This window comes from Rhagoletis zephyria, unplaced genomic scaffold, assembly GCF_001687245.7.
Source record: "Rhagoletis zephyria isolate East Lansing unplaced genomic scaffold, Rhagoletis_zephyria_1.1 Rzeph_scaffold_01582, whole genome shotgun sequence".
NCBI classification, from domain to species: domain Eukaryota; kingdom Metazoa; phylum Arthropoda; class Insecta; order Diptera; family Tephritidae; genus Rhagoletis; species Rhagoletis zephyria.
Window position 1 is genome coordinate 84,880 of NW_016158666.1, and position 25,216 is coordinate 110,095.

General features: G+C 41.3%; 1 protein-coding gene across 1 annotated transcript in view; it reads left to right on the forward strand.

The window, feature by feature from the left end:
- Window positions 1–25,180, forward strand: part of e(y)3 (PHD finger protein enhancer of yellow 3) — a 42,266-nt gene extending 17,086 nt beyond the window's left edge. Inside the window, exons 2-13 of the mRNA XM_017618230.1 lie at window positions 9,013–12,758; window positions 17,259–18,663; window positions 19,074–19,294; window positions 20,560–20,651; window positions 20,721–20,870; window positions 20,932–21,043; window positions 22,123–22,457; window positions 22,525–22,797; window positions 22,864–23,179; window positions 23,243–23,405; window positions 23,474–23,662; window positions 23,728–25,180. Coding sequence (XP_017473719.1) covers window positions 9,132–12,758; window positions 17,259–18,663; window positions 19,074–19,294; window positions 20,560–20,651; window positions 20,721–20,870; window positions 20,932–21,043; window positions 22,123–22,457; window positions 22,525–22,797; window positions 22,864–23,179; window positions 23,243–23,405; window positions 23,474–23,662; window positions 23,728–24,215 — 7,371 coding nt within the window. The 5' untranslated portion in view covers window positions 9,013–9,131 and the 3' untranslated portion in view covers window positions 24,216–25,180. The remainder of the gene's footprint in view (window positions 1–9,012; window positions 12,759–17,258; window positions 18,664–19,073; window positions 19,295–20,559; window positions 20,652–20,720; window positions 20,871–20,931; window positions 21,044–22,122; window positions 22,458–22,524; window positions 22,798–22,863; window positions 23,180–23,242; window positions 23,406–23,473; window positions 23,663–23,727) is intronic.
- The last annotated feature ends 36 nt before the right edge of the window (window positions 25,181–25,216 follow it).

Here is a 25,216-nt window from a genome sequence, read left to right on the forward strand (position 1 = left end):
CATGTTTGTAAATGCGTTAAATAAACACCCTGGTAGTTTTTCTCGCATTTTAGCTTTCTCTAGTTATGGCGTTCTTCCATCAAATGATCGACGTTTGTGTAATAATTATCGAAAACGGTTTATGTGGCCAAAGTTGTATGTATGTATGTACGTAAAAAAAAATAGTCATATTTTTTGAAGTCGGTAAAATATTTAAAGTTTTTAGAAAATCACATTCATGTCGGTCTTTAAGTCTAAAAATCTGGGGCATCGCTACAAAACTGGGGACAGAAATAATAGACTTGCATTATTTTGACCAGCCTTGGCTATATTTCTTTGGTTCTTTAATGTTTGACATTATTAAAAAAAAAGTCTATTGAGTTATACAACAAACACCCTGTAAATCCACATTTCAAACTTCGTACAAAAAATTATAAAAATTCAACAAATTTCAAACTTTTTAATTGGAAAAATACTCTTATTCACAAAATACCATTATCTTCCACATGAAAAACAAAAATTAAAAATCAATGGTAATTTGTACATACCCACTTAAAACTAACACTTAATCATACTGAAATATTCAGAAGGCTAAGAGGTTACTAAAACACGTTCGTCGTTCCCGCTATCAAATATCGAATATCTCTTTATGGCTAGACCCATAACTCCGTCACTAATGGTATCTATAGACCAGGGATGGGCAGATTTTTGGCTCTTAAAGCAGTCAAAGGGCCCGTAAGTGCTACGCAAGAAGTAAAGCAGTTCTGAGGGTAAAGGAGATGTAAAAAATGCACTAATAGCATCATGTTTATTAGTAATGAGAGTCGGAGTGGAAGAAATTTTATAACACTCTTCTTCCCCCTTCATGCTAGCATTTAATGCCAGCCCTCATCTAGCACCTAAATGTGCCAAGCCGGCTGCTAAGTGCAGAAGGCTCGTGGGAGCCACTTTACCCATCTCTGCTATAGGCAAAAAAATACCTTATGTCTAGTTTACAATAACTTAACATCAATTAATGTTTATTACAGGTATATTATATACTCTTACAATACTAAAATTTAAATTTTCAGCTGTCTGCGATATTAGGGATTATTTTGATTAACCCATAAACCCATTTTTCACTAGCGTCATAATAAAATTTTGCGACCTTCGAGCGATTTCTTAAAAAAAAACTGTCTGATTGCTTTGGTTGTTTCTTAATTCTTAAATTTACCTATTCTTAACGGTTATATTTTGCTTGTCACTTAGTCATATATGTGACTGTAAAATAATTTTTATACAAATTCTTAAAACATATCTTTTTCTCTACAATGGGGGCCGTATTATGAGTTGCATTCGATTTTCGACATCGGTTGTTGTTGTTATTGTTGTAACAGCATACAAATTCCCCAAAGAGATTTTGGGGAGTGTTGCTGGAGTGAGAGTCCTTGACCAGATATAAATCTGGGTCGTTCCGGTTACGTAGACCCGACTGTCGACATCGGTCGAAAGCGCTGATCGAATGAATTTTCATTTAGTATTATGATGCTCATTCGATGAAGAATAGCGCTATTGTGAATTTCGCTCGTTTCGGTTGTTCACAATAGTATATATTTGACCGCTGAGATGCTTTGTTTACAAATTGAGCAAACTAGTGTGCTTATATGTATGTAAATTTGTTCAAATTAAAATTAAGTAAAAATGAAAACGAGTTTATAAAAAAAAAACCTTCTCCTTTTTGTGAAGTCGGTTAAAAACTTGGCGAAAATTATTACAATAGAGTTATGGTTCGACGACTCATCAGAGGATGAGAGCTTAGTGGAACTGGCCAGGAGTATAAAACGTTGAAGAGAGTGTAGCCTTTCGAATATATTTTGACATAAAATATATTTGGATTTATTAATCTAATATTTTAAAACTACCAACAGTTCTGCGATTTCGCGCTCAGTTATCGTGCCAACTGACAATTGAAATTTTTGGCAAAATAAGATATGGAATATATTATAGATGAATTTATTATCAAAATAATAGTTGGTATAGTTGGAGGAGAATAAGGCAAATAGGTATTTTCGGGGGTAGGTCGTCTGAAAAGTAACCACGAAATTAAAAAACAATGTTTTTCACTTATTTGTACAAAAAAAGAAAGTGAAAGAAATGCAAATGGCATTGACGAGGTAAATTATCGCGCTGTATCATTATTTAAACATGTAAGTTTTCGCAAAATGTGTAAATACATACGCACATGCAAGTGCGCCATCATATTTTTACAACACAATTTGCCCACGACTTACATGTGTATATTATTGTTGCGAAGTATTTGCAGCAGAATATCGCATTTCTCGCTGACCAGTTGAGGATAATTCTTATCAGCGCCAGAGAAAGCAACTGACGCTTATCATCATCTTTCTACACCCCCTTCCCCCGCATCCTTCACAAACTACCGGCTTTTTGGCTTTGACGCGGCGTTCAAAATTACTCGTAAAGGTTTTCACCCGCCCGCAGCTGTCTGGCTGCGGTTTGTGTTTATCATCTTCTTCATCACCGCTATCTGCGTCGTCGGCCATTCTATTCAACTCGACAAGTGCGATTTGAATGGAAGCGTAGCGCCACTAAACCTAACTAAAACTGAATAGATTTGATTGAACAAAAGCAACCGAACGGTGCTGCTGCCGCTAGTGATGTGGGCGTTTGCGGGTGTGGAGCGAACGAGTGCTAACTGCCAGCGCTGGTACGACTCTAAGCTTGACTGTCTGTCTGTCTTGCGGCGGGTGAATGACCCGAAATCAAAACATTGCTTGCGCGCTGCGAGCAGATGCAACAATTGTGCGTTTGTTCACTCATTTGGCCAAATGTATAAACGTTCGTTCATTCATTAATTCCTTCACTTGCTCGTTTACCCGCTCATTCATACTTTCGATTTTATGGCGTTTAGTGTCGTTGGTGGTCGAGACTGCGGCGGAGGATGTGTTTAGTAGCGCTTTCTCGTCGTCGCTTCGCCACTCTTTATGACTGAGCGACCGTCCGTCGGTTGGTCGTGTGTCTGGCGGTTGCAAATTTGGGGGTCGTGCGACTATATGTTCGGCTGCTGCGCTGGTCGTTCGGTGGATTGTTCGTTTGCTCGTTCGGCAGCTCGGTCAGTTACGTCGTGTGGTCTATAAGGGCGCACGACCGATTATTGCTTCGATTAGCTGCTGGCAGCTGAGTATCGACCCATCAGAGTCTTAACGCTTTCTGTGCTTCTTCATCTTTGTTTCCTGCGGCATTTGGGTTTTTGTTTTGCTCGCTTGTTTATTCGAGTTTTTTGATTTGCTTGCGCTAATCGCTGTACTATGCCGTTGAAAAAACTAACGAACGTTAGTCGCTTTTACTTGTTCCAACAAAAAAAGTGGTTGTGGACTTTCCTATCTTCAGAAATGCACACTTCTTCTGGCGTCGAAAGTATTTCGCTTACTGATCGTCTAGAAGTAGGCGATGCTTCAAACTGTAACTGCACTATTTATAACGGGAGGTTTTAACAACTTTTTCTAGGAACTTTGGATCTATAAAAGTCGATCTTTCAGTGGATGATCCTTCAATGAGTGCCGGAAGAAGACAGTACTTTCCACGCGCGGAAACTATTGCAAATCATTTTTGTAACTGACTGTTAAAATAAATGAGCTAACATTTGCGGATTACATGTAAAAAAAAAAAAACTACGTCAACTTTTTTTGTACTCATAAGCGAGCTGAGCGAAGTAAAAAAAATAAACCTAACCCTTAAAAATTACATACAAAGCGAGCTCTTACTATATCTTTATCTACTTTAAACATACATATTGTATGTATGTACATATATACATACATATGTACTACAGGATTCTAAATTTTTAAAAAGTCGGGTCAAAGGGTATTGTCGCACAACGGCAACACTGACGTCACCTATTCGCGTAGTGACATAATAGTGCAGCACACCCGAGAACGTGGGTTGCTGTCGGGAAACTGGTGCCCTCTGAATTACTGCTCCTACTTGAACACGTAACGCCCTGTCAAAAATTAAAATTCCATTTGCTCGGCGCTAGCGCCGCGTTATTGTGGGATGCCTCATACAAAATGGGCACGTTCAGAAGGCGCAACAGCGTTGTTGTGTACTTCTGATCAACTGAACAGTTGCGTGTTAGATGATCGTAATATTTTTCTGATCATTTGAGACAACATGTTGGTGTGTAGTACCTTTGAGAGTTGAATTTGACAGCTAATGTATCAAGCCGTTCAGAAGACTCATAACGATCACGGATTTTGTTAGCAACGGTTTGGCTCAACTGCTGCACCTTCTGAACCGACCCATTGTATGGGCATGAGGATTTTTGACAGTTCCTTGGCGCTTGACGCGCCAATTTAGGGATGGCAGTTAGAAACTTTCCATCGTCAACTCCTTCCGATTGCTAAGGGTACCGTTCCCTCTGCATGAAAATATTTCTTGTTTGTAAATTTCATTCTTGCTTACAATGTTGCATAATTTTCCTGTTTTCACACTTCGTATTCTGGCTTACTCACAACATTTGTTTTTTTTTTTTCTGGTGATCATTGCGTCCCGGTGTTTCGACTATACGGAGGTAGGTGGAAATAATAGTTAACTTGCACCGATTTCGCTAAAACTTGACATGTGCTCTAATTTTACTTGGGAATAGAGAATTATGAAATTTGGTAAAAATGGGATAATTACCATGCACTTCACTCTTATGGGCTTAAACATTAAATTTCATGCGATTTCGATGAAATTTAGTTTGTGCTCTCTATTTTATTTGAAAACCTTAAATATGGGAAAGACGTTATGTCGGTCTACAACTCGCAAAAAATGTGGGCGCAGTCATTAAATGTAATGGAATTTCGGTTAATTTTTGTTTCTTGCTTTTCACTCTCAGAAAACAAAGGTTTTACGTTAAAAATTACGTCTGCCGATTCTCGGTGTGATTTTTCCATTCTTCGAAAAATCATTTCGCGAAATTACGCAAAAAGAAGCTGAAATTGAAAATTAAAAAATTCGAAAATTACATATATTTATTTACAAAGTCGCGCGAAAAATTCCAATTATATGTTCCAAAACTACATAAAATTCTCTAAAACATCCGTTTAATTTCAAGACCTGACTAACCGGTACTCACTTTTTTTTTACTAATATTCTTCAGCATTTACATTTCAGAGTCAATTTTTTTATTCGAGTATGCAGTTTTGTAGCCCATACAATTTTAGTACAGTGCTAGCCAAACAGAGGGACGATTCGACGATTTTTGTGACCCAATGATGAATTTTCTTTATGTGCAAATTTGGATGGTTCTCAGCTTTGAAGATAGTTACACAGGCAACTAAAAATTGCAGTGTAAAAACTTGTGGAGTGTGGCAGCACTAGTAGTAGTTATCGATAAGTAGTTTTCTTCTTTGTGTCATCATTTTTTGTGTAGTTTTTTTTTTAGTTTTGTGTTGTGTCGTTTTGTACTGGTACATATTTTATTGAACAAAGGGAATTATGAATAAGTTCTTTAGCAAAACTTGCAAGTATGAACAGTTTTTAATGCACATAGTTAAGTTGCGGTTTGAAAAAAACAAACAATTAAGATAAAAATGTGATTTTATTGCAATTAAAACTATTTTTAAGTAGTTGTTTTCTAGGGCCAAAATTTGGAATTTCTTATATAAGTTAATTTTTGGAGCTTTACGGCCGGTTAAAACTATTCTTGTTAAAAGTAATGCTCAAGAAGCTGTCCTTTGACTTTATTTCTAAAAATCTATTTTGTCCTTTATTTCAAAACTTGATCATTGAAAGTACTTTTTTGATACGATATCATACATGCATGTACATTAAAGTGGTCCAAAAAAATTTTTTCCAAGATAGGGTTTGGGACACCTTCCAAAATTGTTCCTCTTGTTGAAAGAGGATGCTTATGATGCTCATATTTTACTCTAGAAGTATTGTGTACATATTTTAATAAATAAATTGGTTAAATAACCTAAGAACATTTCAAATTTAAATTATCTAAAAAAATATCACAAGCTTCAGTTGTCATGACAACAATAGCTTTTTATGAAAATCTCCAATATTTTTGTCAGTTTCATAGCAATCTAGTAGCGCATTTCTAGGTCATTGAGCACCCTGTATTGGTTGCAGTAGAAGACTGAAAGTTGGTATAGGAATTACAAATATCAAAAGGAAAAAACTAAGGGGGTGGATGAAAAATTTTTTCCCCATACAAAAATTGGACCACTCTAATATACATATTAGGGCTGTGCGATTAATTGATTACTCAAAATTTTAATTAATCATAAAGTAAATAACTCAATTATTCGATTAATTGGAAATTATGATTACTCAAAAGTTCAGTTACTCGAGTAATCAAGATTTTTGATTAACTAAAAACAAAAATATTTGAGTAATTTGCTTTATGATTAATCAACATTTCAACTCTTTACATATGTATAAAGTAGTTAAAGTTCCTTGATACTTTGAAACAACGTTTCTGTTTTCAAAAATTAAAACGAAAATTTTTTTCATATACAGAATGTAAAAAAGAAAATAAGCATTTTCCAAAGTAACCTCTTTTAACGAGCAAAATTATTTTTTTGAGTAATCATATTTCAAGTAACTCGATTAATCATCTTTTTGAGTAATCAAAATCTTGATTACTAGAGTAATTGATTAACCGAATAATTGATTAACCAACTTGCTCGAGTAATCGAATAATCGCACAGCCCTAATACATATACAATCAACATTCAAAATGATATTCTAACTGACGTATGAACAAAATATATATTTATGTAGAATGTGCAACACCCCGAAAAAAAAACAACGTCAACTTCTCGTGACTTGAAACTTGCACTTTATTAAATTTGTCGATTGTGATATTGTGCACTGTTTACAGATATCAAATTTGTTGTGATTTTTTGAAAAGCCTCCCATCTCCATATGATTAACATGAGCTTGGAAATACTTTGTTTTTTCGTGTTCTGACAAACGCGAAACTTCGAGCTAAAACACCTATCGCAAAATCCTTCAAAAGTGTCAAGACTCAAAATTGGCCATTTGCTAGAAAACCCTAAAGACTATTTCTTAGCAATTACAAAAATAAAAACTTTTGAACTCACCCACGTTTGAAGAACTTGTGTGATATGTACACACTTACATACATATGTTTGTATATGTACATAAGGGTATTACAAATAAAATGAAATCGAAATTTTAATGCTCTCACCCCCTAGGATCGTTCAATATCGAAAAAAGTAGACACCCTTGTTTTTTTTAATATTAGAGGATACTCAAAGCCTTCAAAGTTTCCCATGTATTTTATATGAAAAAAAACAAGTTTTCTCAGAAATGGTGTAGAATACTTGAAGATCTATATTTTACAATCGGCAAACTCTGTTTCTCTTCAGGAGACTTTAAGCAATAATACCCAATTGTTTATTAAAGCATTTTTTGTTTAATGTTAACTAGGGGCGCTGCATCTGCGTTGCCAAAGGACCTCACGTTTTTCGCTATGATTATTATTAGTTTTATTTTTTAATATGTAAGCTATTTAGAAAGACTACAGTTATCCACCACAACTGTTTTTTCTTTCCGCTCGCCCCCGACCGCCAATGAAATTACAGTTCGCTTTTATTTTCTCTTTTACCGTTGAACGGTTGGTTGTACCACGCGTCGGTCGGTGTTCTTATTCGCTTGCGCGTTAGCAGCTGTTCGTATTCGCTCGTTGGTTGATGGTTTGGTTGTGCTTCGCTTGGAGTGCCGTTTGCAAATGTGACAACGTTTCCACCGACAGTCGTTGTGGGCCGTTTGGTTGCTTGGTCGCCTAGCTAGTTAGTTGGCTGCCTGGCTGGCTGGTTGCTTGTTTGCTGACTGCCTGCCATACTGTTGTCGGCATTGCGAAGCTGTCTTGTAGCTGTCGGTAGCTGGCAAGCAGTAACGGCAACCGCGCGCGCCCGTGCACACGACGAACACTTTACTGATTCACGAAAAATCANCGGTAGCTGGCCAGTAGTAACGGCAATCGCGCGCGCCCGTGCACACGACGAACACTTTACTGATTCACGAAAAATCAAAGAATCACCTTACTTCTGAATATTGGCATATATGCTCGCTCTCCGCCGTTTCGTTGAATCTTCGGTGCGCGCCTAGGTGAAGGGGAAGCCTGTGGTGGCATTGCAGCAGCAATAGCCGTAGATGCAGCACACAAACTGACTGCGCGCTCGACTGGCTATGGTACGCGCGCGCGAGAGAGTGAGAGTCAGCTGCTGCATGCGGAGAGCACAAACAAACACGGCACGGAACGCATGGATGGGGCGCGCACAAAACGTGTGTGATAAGGTGATTCCAAAGGAAAGGAGGCATAGAGCATCGAGCCAGCCATCGACAACAGCAGCAGCAGCTATGAACGCTTAGCGTACGAACAGCTGATGCGGTTTACGTTGCTTTAAATGCTTAGACAAGGCAGCGTCAAACAGCAGCTGAAACAACAAAGAACCCACCAACTCTTTGTGTGCTTTTCGTTGTTTCGTGGCTTTTGTTTTGCTCGCTCTGTTCGCCGGCTGGACCTCGTCGTGGGGCCAGCAGCTGTCTGCTGGTGCGTCCGTTCGTCCGCCAGTTCGACTACCCACCTAACAGTGAGCTCGTGGGTTGTGATAAACGGCAGCAGTAGACGCAGCGCAGACGTGTGGATTCCCCGATTTGATGACAAATGCGTCTATGATGCGCGCGGCTGCCTAGTTGGCTGGCTGGCTGGGAGGTTGGCAGCCTTCGCGGCGCGATCTTAATGTAAATTTTATTTTGACTTTTGCTATCATCGGTGAACGTGATAGGAACGCGAAATTTTGATATATACGTTGTGCCAGTGTGGTTATAGCTTTGCTATTTGGAGTTGTACTTTTGGTTGAATACGTGATGCGCGATGTAAAAAAAGTTCTGCCGAAGGAAAATGATAACGAAAATTTTAAGTTTTTATGCAATATTTTTTACTTGTTTTGCATATACATACTTACTTACATACATATATAATTTATAAACTTTTTCTTCTTTCCTTTCCAGAAGATGTTTTCTAAGCCATGGCCTTTTGCAGCCGATAATTGATCCTAAAAGACATCCAGGTGTAACTCAATCGGATTTCGCAACCCATCACATCCCATCTACGAAGCAGCAGCAAAGCAATGAATGATACAAACAATCAGGCGCCCGAAGAATCACAAAATCTACCACAGAACATTTCGTACGCCGCCAGTCGAGTTAACCACAACCAAAGCGCCGCCCTGGCTCACGTGCTGTCCAGCAACCTAAGTGCAGAAGAAGAACAGGAGCAAATTGTCACGTCGACCTCGAGCGATACGCATACAAGCATAGCCGGTCATTTGCCGCACCTTGAGGCATTGATCACATCGCCGGCGCGCATCACCAGCTCCACCGGGAATGATTGCAGCTCTTCGCCGCAGCGTTTGTTGTCCACGACGTGCAGCAGCAGTAGCGGCAGACAATCGACCCAGCAACGCGGCGACATAACGACAACGGACGCCTCCAGTGAGGATGAATCACAATCGCCACACCAATCGACACAATCATCCTTCAGTGGCCGAAAAATTTTAAAACCTAGCGGCGTGGACCGCGCTACCCACGGTCTAGATTCGGTTATGCCGACCACTTCTGCTGCAGCGGCGACACGTACAGCAGGCGTTAGGAGCGTAGAGGCGGAATTAAGGGCTAGCAACAGCAACAAAAGTAGTATTAGTATCTTAAGCAACGGCGGTTTGGAGCACACGAACGGCCGCGACGACAACGCAGGTAGCGCAAATATGGTTGCGCGCGAGCAGACAGCAGTGACTGTAGCCTCAAGTGGTGAGGCTATCGCTGGGCACGCAGTGTCAATAGGTGCCGGAGGCGGACAAGGACAAGCGGTGCCAGCCGAGCAAACCACCGAATCCCACAAGATCATCTTGAAGTTACCCAAGCCGAACGCCACGAGCGTTAATGCGCGCTCCCTTGAATCTCAGAGCAATACAGAATCAATGTCCGGGGAGGAAGGCGCCGCAAGCCACAGCGGTACCGAGTCGACCCGCAAAGTGGAGCCACTTAAAATCAATTTGCACACGCACAATAGCCCGAACATTGTTCCGAAAATCACAATTAAGCCCATAATGAAAAAAGCGAACGACGTCGCGTCCTCGGATTGCTCTTCCTCTGCCGAAGATGATGCGGTCGCCGAGTCGTGCACCACACGCAGCGGCGCACAAATACCGAAGCTGACCATCAAGGCGTCGGCAGTTGTCGGTGGCAGTGACGAGCCACACATTCTACCCAAATTGACGATAAGATCGGCCAATGACAGCTCGGATAGTTCCATTGTACCGAAGCTCACCATCAAAATGTCCGATTCGCAAGCCGCTTCGCACAGTAGCAGCACACAATCGGGTCCGTCCGCATCGTCGGCGAGCAGCGCAGCATCGACAAAATCACACAGTGAACACTCGCCTCCCCCACTACCGAAACTCACCATAAAAACGTCGTTGGATGGCACCAGCGAGTCGATCATGTCCACGATATCGCCAGCCTCGTCCTCTTCGTCGTCATCGAGCACATCCTCGTCTGCAGGAGTACCGTCGATGTCTTCCATCTCGGCCACCGCCTCGTGTACGGTTTCAAATGTCACCAACAACGCCTGTTCTGTGCCTAAACTGACGATTAAAACGTTGCTGCCAAAGCACGAGGAGCTGGTGCCGAAGTTGACTATAAAAACCAATGCAACTGGCGCCTGTGTAAGCACGTCAACGGCAGCAGCTGCAGCTGAGGATCACGGCGAAGCCCATGATGGCGGCAACGTTGCTGGCAGCAGCAGCAAGATACCCAAACTTACCATCAAAACCGGGCAGGAGCACGCGGTCATCATAACGCAGCACAATGACGACTCCAACGCACAGGTCATACCAAAGTTGACGATCAAAACTAAGTCGTTGGATGCAGAGGAGTCGCTAAGCGACTTGAGTGAGGACCCAGCACCGCCACCCGAGAAGATACCCAAGATAACAATTAAGACGCACGAAGTTGCCGCCGAGATCACTTCGCCGAAGTTTTGCATCAAAGCATTGCAGCAGCCAACAGAGTCGGAGCACGCACACGTCATCCCGAAACTGACTATCTCCATGGCTAATCTGGAGGGGAGTGCAGCGCCACAGTCGCCCAAGCAATCGCCGCTAGTGGTGCGGCAGTTGTCAAGCAGCACACGCAAAGAGTCGCCAGAAAGACTGCCCAAGCTGATGATCTCGCGCCAGGATGCGAAGGGTAACAACTGCGACACGGCAGTGGAGAAAGTCGTTCCCAAGTTGACGATCAAGACCAACTGTCAGGATGGTGGCGGCAGCGAGTGCATGGAGAAAATACCCAAACTGACCATCAAATCGATACCAAACGTAGAGCAGCAATCCTCGGAGGAGAGTGATGAGGGCTTGAGCGGCGAATCGTCGCCACCTCTATCGGCAGCGGAGGAGGCAGCTGCCAACAAAGTGGTACCCAAGCTCACCATAAAAAATCTTTCGTCGCCAACGTTGAAAATGAAAGCGGTTCTGGAGGACAAAACGCGCAATGCTTCAAAAAAGTGTGGAAAATCCAGCGACCCAAAAGGCGGCACCGACACAAGCGCCGCGTGCGGCGTGCCGCAAAGGACGCTGGATCCACAGCAGACTGCTGAGTGTAGTGCACGCGAGCATATGGTGAACGGTTGCGAGTCGAGCAGCAGCCAAGAGTTCTGCGGCTTCAATGACAGCGCGATGTTTGCTGAGGAGGAGGACATCGAGGAGCCGCGTCGCAACTCCGACGACATGGACATCGATGAAGGGCTGCAGCAGCACGACCCACAAGTGTTCAACAACGTATTCCACGTCAGCAACGGTGACTCGCTGCGCAATGAAAACACTGAAGATTCGCAACTGATGCAACCACCGCTACCCGCAGACGATCTGTCAAATGTGGTGGACACCGTCGACCTAACATCCTCCCCATCGCCCGGCTCGTCGCCTGCGCACTTCACCTACACCGATGCGGACCCCCAAATAAGCGATGCACAACAACCGCCGCATCCCACCATACTCATGGAGCGGCTGCAGCGAGAAATGAGCGTCATACAGACAGCGCCGCCGATGGAAAACACCAACAGTTTCCTGCTCAATCAACTGAATGCACCGCTAAATGTAACAAAGTACGGCGTGCCACCGCCTCTGCAACCGAAGCCACTGCAGTCGCAGCAGCAACATCATCACCAGCAGCACGCGCTCCAACAGTCACAACCACAACAACAGCAACAAAGGCAGCAGCTGCAACAGCAAATAAGCAATAGCATCAAATATCCGCAATTGACGGAACGCCTGATGGCCAACGGCGCGCGTATTCGGCAAAACTCGACCATAACGTGCGCCGGCAGTTTGGCCATGGCAATGAACAGCGGATCTGCTAGCTACAATATGGCAAATCAGCAGGCAGCTCAGCCGGAGAAGGTGATCGATTCCATTGAGATACTGGACACACCCGAAGGCAGTCCGCGTTTGACGTTGGACGATACCGCTGCGTTGCCCAAAAATCTACACATAAACAACGAAGATGGTTTGAATGATGCCGCCATTAGAAGAAACGCTGCCTATGAAGAAAACAGCGCGGATGTGTTGAGGCGCAACAACAATGTTATGGACGATGCAACTGCGTCAGCGGAGAGAACAAATCAAGCGAATTTGAAAAGGCAAGCGGACGCCATGTCGGCCCTGATGAGGGAGAACGATGTGGCAGAGCAGTGTATCGAGGTGAGTACTAGGGGAAGAACCCAACCAATTGGGAAATATGATTAAAATGTAAACTCCTTCGACATTATAGATTTCGATATGTAAACTGGTATCAATATCCACAACAATTACTTAAGGGCCAATTTCAGATGAATATTTAAAGGGAATTTAAGTTTAATTTTGGATTCTTATTTAAATGCCATTAAGATTTCGTTGGGTTTCAGATCAACTTTATTTAAATATGCCCAACAAGTGGCAACACTGTTGCTTGTTCCCTGAATTGTTTTTGCATTTGTTCGTTTTTTTTTACATTTATAAAACAACCCATCTATCATTCTTGGTTGGGCCTAAGTGTTCGGTTATTTAGTCTCTTCTATACAGAGACGGAGATCGCGTTCCTATTTTGGTTTAGTCCTGCATGAGAACAAAATGTAATGTCAAGAATGTTCCCACAAAAGAACTATTTAAACGAGAACAAAAGTATTGAGAGCAGTTTGAACGGGAACAAAATGAGAACAAAAGGTTCGGGAACGTTCACAAGAAAAACAGAATGAGAGCGAAACTTTCGGGAACGTTTTCAATGAGAACGAAATTATCGAGAACGTTTTCAAAGAGGAATGTTAAGCTAGAGAACAAAACGACGGCAAACGTTTTGAGATCTTGAACGTTAAGAATGAGGAGGTTGTCTCACAGTCCTTCTGATCGCAAATCTAGCTGGACGGAACTATTTGAACAAATACTCTGATGGATTTTTACACCAATTCTTATGTAGGGGATTTTTGGAACGCTGATTACGAATCTGAAGTCACTTACCAAAAATTCAAATTAGCGGATCCAATATGGCGGACGAAAATTTTAAAGAAGTTTCTGGTTCGCTGATTACGAATATAAAGTCATTCACCAAAAATTCAAAATGGCAGATCCATTTGTGGATGAAAAATTAAAAATATTTTTAGATTTCTATGAAATTGGCTATATGGGGAATTTATTTATTATTTATTTTATTTCCAACTCATAGTAACAATCACTAAAGTTTTTTTTTTAAATAATTGAATATAACAGATAATTCTCTAATAAATAAGTATCATAATTATGCACCACTCACGTATTGACAAGTTTTGACTATTTATTTTATTATTATTTGATTTAAATNGTATCATAATTATGCACCACGCACGTATTGACAAGTTTTGACTATTTATTTTATTATTATTTGATTTAAATTATATTTTTATAAAAAAACATAGTTTGCTCTTTAACAAAAACCGTATTAATCCAAGTTCCAAGTTGTGCAATATTTAAAAAAAAAAAAACAACGAAGTTTCTTAAAAATTCGATATTTCTAATTATACTTCTTAGGACCGCTTTCTCGACTGCCTGTTAAAATTTGACGGCCAGTTTGCTTTATCGACTTTTTATCGATTGCATACATGTGAAGTGCTATGCTCCTTATGTGACAACTCTCATGCACACTATGTACTATGGCGTTCCGTTGGCGCTGGCGTCGCTTTGACAGCAGCGCGAGTAACGCCCGAGCTTGCTACAATGAACGCTTAACAGAGAATACTTTGGTCACTAAATTAACATACTAGCGGTAGATAAATCACAATTTTATATCAATAATTGCATTAAAAACTGTATTTCTTGCTCGCATTTGATTAAAAAGGAAAACTAAATCACATAATTTTGATTATTTGGAACAGCTGACGAACGACGCGAGAGCGGGCCATCTTTCTACGTCGTGTTGACGTTGGCGTTGCCAACTTTGGTTGTCTGGAGACTTTCATATAAATGCATGTATTCATAGTCAGCTGTCGAAGCGACGCCAACGCCAACGCAACGCCAAAGTTGTATGTAAACGGGCCTTAACTGAACTAGAAGACTGTTTGGGTTTTGATTTTTACGTAAAAATGGTATAGTAATGTAAAGTATGCATAACTGTGCTATTACAAGCATGGGAGCGACAAATTTAACAGGCAGTCAAAGTACCAGTTATCTTTAACAGGCATTCAAAAAAAAACGGGCCATAGAAAGATTTTGCGGTTTTTACCCCATTCAATTTTAGAAACACAAAGTGAAATTTTTAAGTAGCTAGGGCCTTCTCCGTTGATTTTTGGCATATTTTTCCTCCATATAAAGAATTCATCGAAAATACTTGATATTATTTTGAGATTTGACATGTCATCACTAAAGTGTAAATATCTAGTCTAAATTGTTAGACATGGTATGAAAACGTAACCTCTACATTTATGAAGGTGCAAAGAATAATATGCAAGTAGTTTCATAACGGCCTTCAGCGGCCTTTACTTTTGCTACTCTTTAATTTATTATTATTTTTTTTTTAACTAATCAAAACGACGAATTTTCAGTATAAATTTATGTATACCAATGTGGACATAAATTGCTTTATGACTACTGAATATATAGGTAGGTATAAGTGTAGTTTTTGGTTTTAAAGTCAATTTATAATAATAGAGTTCTCAAATAGACGGCGTCGACTTACCTTTGTTTGTTTTGTTCCAAATGTTTATTGCTTTAATAAATGCAATTTATATTTAAATATATTGTCTGGAATGTATTCCAAGTATCATAAAGTAATTTAAAAACAAATAAAATTTTGACTTTCGTCTGCTAAATCTGCTATTCGAACCACTGTGCGTCTGCGTGTTGGGATAAAAAAAAAAAACTACAAGAACGACATTTAGTTTCGATCGTACCTTTTGTTCTCGGTCCCTGGTTCTAATAGATCTCCAGTGAAAAATATCCAGCGGACGCTTGCAGAAAAGTAACGAACGATTCTCTCTCAAATTAGAGCAAAAACTTTGCAAGGTTTAGGTACGACTGATCGAAATTTTGTTTTCATTTAAAAAACAATTCAATCTGTAACAGAAACCACATTAACTAAAGTTTCGAAGCTTGCAAAAATTGCAAAAAAAAAATTAATCAAACTTCAAAAAATAGTCGAAGAAAGTGCAAGTTTCAAGTCGTTAAAAATTACCGTTGATTTTCTAGAACTTCTTTTTTTGCCGAGGGTTGTTGCGCATTTTCTTTCATATAACACATGATCAATTTTTTTTTTTTATATGAAAAAAATCCACAACACCCTCAACAAAAAAAATTCTAAAAAATCAACGGTAATTTTTAACGACTTGAGACTTGCACTTTCTTAGACTACAATTGAATGTAGCCTGTTAGCTGCGAACGATATTTGGAAATTTTGATGACAATTTTTTGAAGTTTGATTAATTTTTACTGCAAATTTTACACGCTTTGAAACTTTTATTATTGTAGTTTCTGTTACAGTTGAATTATATTTTAAATGAAAATTATTAAAAAAAAATATATATATATAATTTCCAAATAAGATTTTCAACCCTAAGGCAAGATTTTGAGCGTCAATTCGAAATTCTAAATACGCAATTTTTGTCTACTCGACTAGACTCGCCGCTCATTGCGCGTCCTCTGCCTTATAGTCAAATTAATTGAAGGCAATTTTTCAAATGAGGCGACAGTGTCAACATCTTTCTTCTCGCTCTAATTACTTCATCTGGTATAATTCCGCCATGGTTCAGAGATACTCATGAACCGCTTCTTGTACCGGTACACGTTTTTCGAACCACTGAACCGAACCGCTTCGATTTTTAGAACGGTTTGCAGCCCTGATTATCACCGACTAATTCATATCGACAATAGTAACGATATAAAATATTATGGACACGTTTACGATAACTATCGAATAATATGTATATCGATAAATAACACTAGTTTACAGCAAAAATTTTCTATGGATGCCTCTAACCAATTCTTATGTAGAATTGCTTGGCGATTCCGAAAATCGAGATAATTTTTTTTTCTATGGATATTTTTTCGAGATATTTGCAATTTACCGTTAGTCAGCTTAAAAGATAGTGGTTTCACTTCACGTATGTCTTACGAACCAATTGAATAATCGTAATACGAGATACGGAAAATGAAAGAAAATAAAATTCTCTCTAAACCTAAATTCATTAGTAGCTTAATTTTTGCAAAACATTTACACATTTTTTAATTTTTTCCCTATTAAAATTGGAATTTTTTCATAAAAAAGACAAAAACAAAAAATCTAGAATGAATAGTGTGTATAAATAGTTTATGAAAAATTTCATTGCTTTCATTTGCTGTATCTCGTATTACTATTATTAAATTCGCTCGTAAGATATACGTGATTAAGTGGAACCACACTTTTTTTTTTAAGCTGAATAACGGTAAATTGCGAATATCTCGAAAAAGTATCCATAAAAAAAATTAACTTGTTTTTTGAACCAGCGAGCGATTCTAGATACAAATTGGATAATGGCGTCTGGAGAACAAAATCAATACAAATTTTTGGATTAAATTAAATTTATCGTTTTCATGTTAACTCTGTTGACGGTATTAAATATTTGGCCAATACATAGTTTATTGCTGAATTTATAAAAAAAAACTATTTTTCAAAATCTTAAAGTTTACCGTATTTGTCACATACTTTTGCCCCTTCTACAGATTACACCAAACAAAGTACGCCGCATTGACAGCGAATCGCATACTATGGCCACTTTGACCATTCTGACAGACGATGAGTCGTCTAACACCAAATTGATAACTACGTCACCCACCATTTTTGGTGGCAATCACCACGTTGTGGATATAACTAACGACGTTGTGCAATCGCAGAACGCACCCATTACAATGGACCTCTCTTCGGCAAAGGCCTCCATACATCGTCCGCGCAAACAGCGTCACGAGCACTTGCTGGCCATACCCCTGGACGAAGAGGATCCAATTCAGTTCGATTTGAATAACGTCGTCGCCGAAAATCGCCCCCCATCGAATGAACTCGCTACAGCAGCAGCAAAAGCGGTTGTAACGCACTCAGACCAGTTGCCGGCGAACCCGCCTATCGTCAGACGTCGCGGTCGCCCGAAAAAGAACACTACTGCTGCGGCGACACCCAACGCTGCGCCAGCACTGCCTGCAGCAACACTCAACGAGCCTAGCGTTGGAAGCGCAGACGCAGCGCCCACGGAGATTGTTTCGAAAGCGCGCCGTGTTGAGCTGTTACGCAAACGTCTGGCCATCGACATGGTGGACGCGGAGCAGCCATCCGATGAGCTGGAGAGTGCAGATGTGGCGAATGAGAGTGAGACCTCGACCAGCGACCGTGCTTTACGCACAGGGGCGCGAAGTTCTCGCCGCAGTATCTTGCCGGGTGGTGCAATCACGCCGGTAACGAAAGTCAAGCCTATTGGTGCCAACAACGGCGAGGTTGCTCTGAAGAATCGCAAACGCTCAGCGAACATCTTAAGTGGCGGTGGCAGTACTGGTGCTGTAAACAACAATGCCGCAAATACGATATCGGATGTTGGTGTGACCTCCGTCCTTAATCACTATGGTGGCTCAAATTCCAGTCTCTCGTCGGCCTACTCTAGCAGCTCCATGAGCTCCGCCACTGTGACCACAGCTGCTGGAGCTCAGCTTGGTACCGGTACTAGCACATCTGCGTCCATTTCCTTGGCAACACAAATCGACTTGACAATGTGCTCGTCGTCGTCCTCAGCGAGCAATGGCAGCACCACTGCCACCATGACCATAGCGGGTGCAAGCACTACCACTAGCACTTGCGCAATCAACGCCGCAGTACAAAATCAAAGCAGCAGCTCGATGTTGCCACCAGCCACTATACTGTCCTCCTCGGACCCGGTGCCGGATGTGGTCTTTAGACCCAATGATTTCTCATCGCTTATGGCAACACAGCAGCTGCGCGCAGCGCACACCGCAGGAGTGAGTATTGAAACGGATCTGTTGCGGATGCAGGTAACGCTAAACAGCGCCAAGTTTGATGGGCGCGATGATGAAACTACAAGTCAGAGCGGTGGCGGGGACGGCAGCGGAGCAGATTTATCAGGAGGTAAGTAAAAATAAATGCCGAAATGGTGCATGACCTGGGGGCAGTGATTTAGACTCAAAAAGTTAAAAAAAAAATGGAATTGGCATTGAAGCTCGCGATATAGTATGTACACACTATACATATCGTCGTTTAAAGTACAAAACCGGGTATCGTCGTTCTGCAAAACCGCGTAACTGACATTTTTTGCCAAAAATTGAATTTGCTCAATCCTTATCCATTCGTCCTGAAATATACTAGCCAGAAATGCGCGATTGCTTTATAAAAAAGAGAACCATTTTGAAATATGAGTGTTTTTACTCTCTAGAAAATAATTTATGTGAAATTACACACGGTTTTGCATTTTGTTGATACGCGGTTTTGTACTTTAAACGACAATATGTAAATCTATATATTTTTTTTTCTATTTTCAGATGACTCCACAAGTCCGATGGGGACTCCCGTGGGTCGTGGACGCGGCGGTCGTGGTCGTGGGCGCGGTTCTGTTCGTGGCAGCGCACGTGGTAGTCGGGCGCATCGTTTGGGACGTGGCGCCAGCGCGGTCGCCAAGCAAATCGCACTGAGCAGACCACGCTGCGTTGGCGGTCTGAAGCATACACCCGATCCAGATCGAATGAAAGGCCTTTTTAGTCCGGTATGTAGCCCATTTTACTATACTATTTTAAATGCTGTATATGTACAAGTATAATTGATAGCAGTTTTAATTATAAAAATCCCGCTCAATGAACGCACAAGTGCCGGCGCTCCACGCAATGGCTCTGATTATATGTATTTACAGTTATATTATTTTTTACCACGTTTATATCAACTCGCGATATTTGTATTTTTTTTTTGTTTATTTGCATTCTTGCTTTCTTTGGCTTTCTTTTTTTTTTTTGCTATCACATTTCTGGTTTACTGCTTCGTAAATTCACTTTTGCATTATCACTTATGTGAAGCAAACCATAAAAAAATACACATCCATATGTATGTAGTATATACACACACAATCTTTGTGCACGCATCGTATCTGCTCGTCGAAGGGGCGTTTATTGGTGCTTGAATTACTCGTTCCGACGGCACGACATACGTCACCATCGACGCATACCAGTTCTTAAGCATTGAATATGAGAAAATTTTCGGTGTGCGATGCGAAGTGGTGGCTTTTTTGTGTTTCTCTTTGTGCTCCGTTTTTCTTCATAGCGATGTATGTATATTGTCCGAACTCACCACCCCGTCACCATAGTATAATGGATATGATTTTTCGCCGTGGGGAATTTGCAAATAGTGGCTTCCCCAGCTACAAAAATTTCTCCTGCGCTGTGTACCCAAATGAGGGAGGTGAAATTGNCTGCAAATAGCGGCTTTCCCCAGCTACAAAAATTTCTCCTGCGCTGTGTACCCAAATGAGGGAGGGGAAATTGAGCCAGCCCCTCATGGGTGTTAGAGATAGATATGAATAAGGTAAGCACAGTGACCAAAAGGTCTACTGTGCCCTCAGCTTATCACAACACTGTATCCAGCCCCAGAGACTATGAATTTTAGAATAGATAATAGGATAAGCACTTCTACGTGTGCTTCTTTCATGGGTGTTGCAGCTTCGTTGTGTGCTTTCGTTTATATCTGCCCTAACAGGCAGCAGAGGTGACGAACTCCAGCGTAGTAAAGTAGTTGCTGTTGCCAAATCTAAACTACATTTTCAGTTAATTAATTACTTATGCAACAAACGCAACCACCTGCGCTTCTGTGCTTGAAATGCTATTTTCCAAGCGGTGGAGTAGGTGCATGCGATGGTGCGTGTACAAATTAAGAAATTATATGCGCTTTTAATGATTCAAGGCTTTTTTAATACTGCTTTTTACATTTTTACCATTTTAATTGATAAAAGCTCTACTTTGCAATACTTTCCCCTTCAAACAGTCCCCACAAGTCTTTGAAGAGGATACTCGCATGAGCGCCGACTTGAATCAGACCCAAATACAGCTGCAGCCGGAGCCCCAAACTCCTTTGAGGTAAGCGTGCACTTATCGAATACTATTTTTGCAATTGTTTTTTATTTTGGGAATGCTCCATATTGATAGGCAACCCGATTTTCTTAACAATGATGAGTCTCAGTCCTCAGTGTTGAGCACGAATAGCATTTTAGATCCCAACACGGTGGCTGCAGTCCAAAATGGCAGCGCTATTAAACGTCCAAAGAAGAAGAAAATGGAAGTTTGCGTTGCCGAAGAGTAAGTTTACAAACTTTCCTACTGATATGCAGATTTTTAAAGTGATGTAAAAATATTCCAGCGCTGAAATTACTGTCTCAGCAATTGCCGAATATGATTGGCCGCCTCCAAAGGGGTGTTGCCCATCGAAAAATCGCGATACTTTCATGATTCAAGAACAGGTCGCTTTGTATTTAGGTATAAAGAGCTTCAAGAGAAAGNTAGATAATAGGATAAGCACTTCTACGTGTGCTTCTTTCATGGGTGTTGCAGCTTCGTTGTGTGCTTTCGTTTTTGTCTGCCGTAACAGGCAGCAGAGGTGACGAACTCCAGCGTAGTAAAGTAGTTGCTGTTGCCAAATCTAAACTACATTTTCAGTTAATTAATTACTTATGCAACAAACGCAACCACCTGCGNGAGATAATAGGATAAGCACTTCTACGTGTGCTTCTTTCATGGGTGTTGCAGCTTCGTTGTGTGCTTTCGTTTATATCTGCCCTAACAGGCAGCAGAGGTGACGAACTCCAGCGTAGTAAAGTAGTTGCTGTTGCCAAATCTAAACTACATTTTCAGTTAATTAATTACTTATGCAACAAACGCAACCACCTGCGCTTCTGTGCTTGAAATGCTATTTTCCAAGCGGTGGAGTAGGTGCATGCGATGGTGCGTGTACAAATTAAGAAATTATATGCGCTTTTAATGATTCAAGGCTTTTTTAATACTGCTTTTTACATTTTTACCATTTTAATTGATAAAAGCTCTACTTTGCAATACTTTCCCCTTCAAACAGTCCCCACAAGTCTTTGAAGAGGATACTCGCATGAGCGCCGACTTGAATCAGACCCAAATACAGCTGCAGCCGGAGCCCCAAACTCCTTTGAGGTAAGCGTGCACTTATCGAATACTATTTTTGCAATTGTTTTTTATTTGGGATTGCTTCACATTGATAGGCAACCAGATTTTCTTAACAATGATGAGTCCCAGTCCTCAGTGTTGAGCACGAATAGCATTTTAGATCCCAACACGGTGGCTGCAGTCCAAAATGGCAGCGCTATTAAACGTCCAAAGAAGAAGAAAATGGAAGTTTGCGTTGCCGAAGAGTAAGTTTACAAACTTTCCTACTGATATGCAGATTTTTAAAGTGATGTAAAAAAATTCCAGCGCTGAAATTACTGTCTCAGCAATTGCCGAATATGATTGGCCGCCTCCAAAGGGGTGTTGCCCATCGAAAAATCGCGATACTTTCATGATTCAAGAACAGGTCGCTTTGTATTTAGGTATAAAGAGCTTCAAGAGAAAGTATCCCGATCTGCCACGTCGGCAAATCGATATGGAAGAGCGTAATTGGCTGCAGGAAAAGGGCCTTGTTTCGGAACGTATGTGCGATTTGGGCATTACGGCCGTTTGGGCATCCGACATTCTGGACATTATGTATACCGATTTCTATGAGAAGTACGAGGAGTACAAGGACTTCATACGTCAAAAGCACCTGCGCGAAATCGAGGCGAAACAGAAAGCCTTGGGGCTTAATGTGTCTGGACGTGGACTGCAAGTGCGTGAACGTGCGCTCCTCTCGACGAGCAAATGGAACTCTTACTTCAATAGAAGGTAAGAATTAGAAAAAAAAATATTCGAAGAGCAACCCTTTAAAATACCGCCATAAATTTCCTTTCAGTCGCAAGGAGGAACGTCTAGCTTGTCTGGACTTGCAAACATTAACAATGAACGTGCCATTGCCCGCGACAGCGCCCACCGCCACACTGGTATATCGGCCTGTAGCAGAGGCAGTGGCAGAGGCTGCCAAAGCCGAGCAAATACCTGAACCACCAACCTTGCTGCGACCGCGCGTCACTACCACACCCCGGGAATCGGACGCCAATTACCCCGTAGCTGTGGTGCCCGGCCAGTATTGCACGAATTATCGCCAGTACACGCCGTTTGAGTTGAGGTAAGATGCAGAACAAATATTTCTTTTTGTTCGCGGGCTGCAGTGCATTTTTTGTCTGCCTTTCAGTTGCTTCCCGCTTAACACAGTGCTGCAGGACCCGCGTTTGCTGGTTGAACGTGCGGAACACACAACCGGACAGGCGGACACTACAGCGTCGGATATAAAGCCACGCGGGAATACAAGGATCGTCGAACAAACTGACACGAATGCCGACGTGGTGAAGTGTGAAGACAACACAAAGACACTGAATACTATGCGTCGCAGTGGGCGAGCACGCTTTGCCCCGAAGGCGAAATCACCGGGAGCAACGCTTAAGGAAGAGTACGACAGTGCAACTGAGTCGGCAATGTCTTCATCGGAGAGCGAAAGTGAAAGCGAATCGGTAAGAAAGAGAAAATAAAAATTACCATGAATTTGATTGAGCGTGAACTTTGACCCATTACAGGGCTCAGATACCGACTCGGATAGCTCGAGCGATGATACTTCCTCATCATCTGAAGAGGAGGGTGATGCGCATGCCATTTGCGGCGTTTGCCAGCGTGAGCAGAATCGCAATATGAAAAACCTGCCCGAGGTCTTTATACGATGCTACACATGTCAGCGCAGAGGTAATTCGTCAGCTTTGTAATTCGTATTCAAGTTTTGATTTGACAATTTATGCCCTCTTTCTTTGCAGTGCATCCGAGTTGCATTGAAATGCCGCATCGCATGGTTGCGCGGGTGCGCAACTACAACTGGCAATGTGTTGACTGCAAATGCTGTATCAAATGTAGAGGAAAGAAGGATCAGAACAAAATGCTGTTCTGCGAGCAGTGCGATCGGGGCTTTCACATTTACTGCCTGGGCATCAAAGCCGTCACAGATAGTGAGTCCCAGCAAATCTCAAAACGCCTTATGACTGTATTAATAACATTCACTTTTTTTTTACAGGTCGCTGGAGTTGTGAACGTTGCAGTGTTTGCATGCGTTGTGGCGCCACAAAGCCAGAGGGTTTGCCACAACAACAAACCCAGATATCGCCGAATGGCGAGAAGGTCAAGCAGATCAAGCACAAGAAGGTCAAATGGATTAACGAGTATCGAATAGATCACATCACGAAACTGCGTGAGCATTGCTCCATGTTGTGTGTACCATGCGGGCGCGCAAAAGGTGCGAAGCGCGTGCAAATAGCCAGCCCATGCGTTAGCGGCACAGCAGCGACGGCTGCTTCTAATCTGCCATCACCCCCCGCCACGGCGCAACAAAAGCAGCCAGCGAAAACATTATCGCAAAATCAAACAACGACCAACGCAGCCGCAGAAGCTGCAAATGCGAGTGTTGGAGCCGCCAGCAAAGGCGCTGCCTCTGCTGCATCTGCAATGAACAAAACCAGCGCTGCCGGCACGCTGCCACCGCCGCCGCCGCCCGTTGTTGCCTGAGTGGGGGTGATACGTTACTGCCCCAAGCGTAGTAGCCTAAACGCCAATATGTAGTAGCAGCAATAAGAAAAAGTCGCGTGATATGTTGGCGCACGCGTGAGCTGCACTGTGTCACAGCGAGGAGCTTTGGATGTGTGAGATGAGAATGCAATTTCAAATTTTGCTAAAACATTCGCAAGTCCGAAGCGGAAATTTACATTTTGATTAAAGTTTAAGGAAAAATACGGTTTTTAATGCGCATAGAGCATATTATTGCATAGTTTACGACAAACTTGACGCCTTTCATAAAACTTAACACTTAGTTTAGCATTTAATATCAACAAAAGATAATTTGTAATTTTTTTTTTAATTAAGTTAAATGTTCAGTTTCGTTTAATAAACAATATTTAATTATAAGCTCAATTTATGGAATATACGCGCGATTCACCTACGGTAAAATGTTAGGCCTAAAGGGTTAATTTATCCAATGTATTATAGTGCAAACAAAGAAAAAATAATATAAAAGAAGGGAAATGTTTCCGTACATAATTACAATAATAAAAATGAGAAATTTAAAACTAAAATCATATAACAAAATATTTGCCGCATGCAAACACAATCATGTCTATATAAAATGTCAAATAATGCACATAAGAGTTGATTTAAGTCTTAAGTAAAGCATCAAAAGCAAAAAATTTAAGCTAAAATAAAAATCTAACAAAATGTATCAAAAATATTTAACTAAATAATGTGTAAAGTTCTCTTTGTATACAACATTGTAAACTATTTGATGTTGCAAAAACTTATAGACAAGAATAATTTAAACAGAAAAGAAGAAAGCAACCATGAGCTGATCAGCAAAAACTGCTCAAAGCGCTGAAGTGGCATTTTTCGGGAGATGGAATTCGAGTAGGCCTTCACTGGCTTCAAATACCATATTGTAAACTTATTTTTTACCGTAATTTTCTCAAGTAAGGTTTTTAAAACATGAGAAAAGTGCTTTTTACTACGTGTATTCTTGA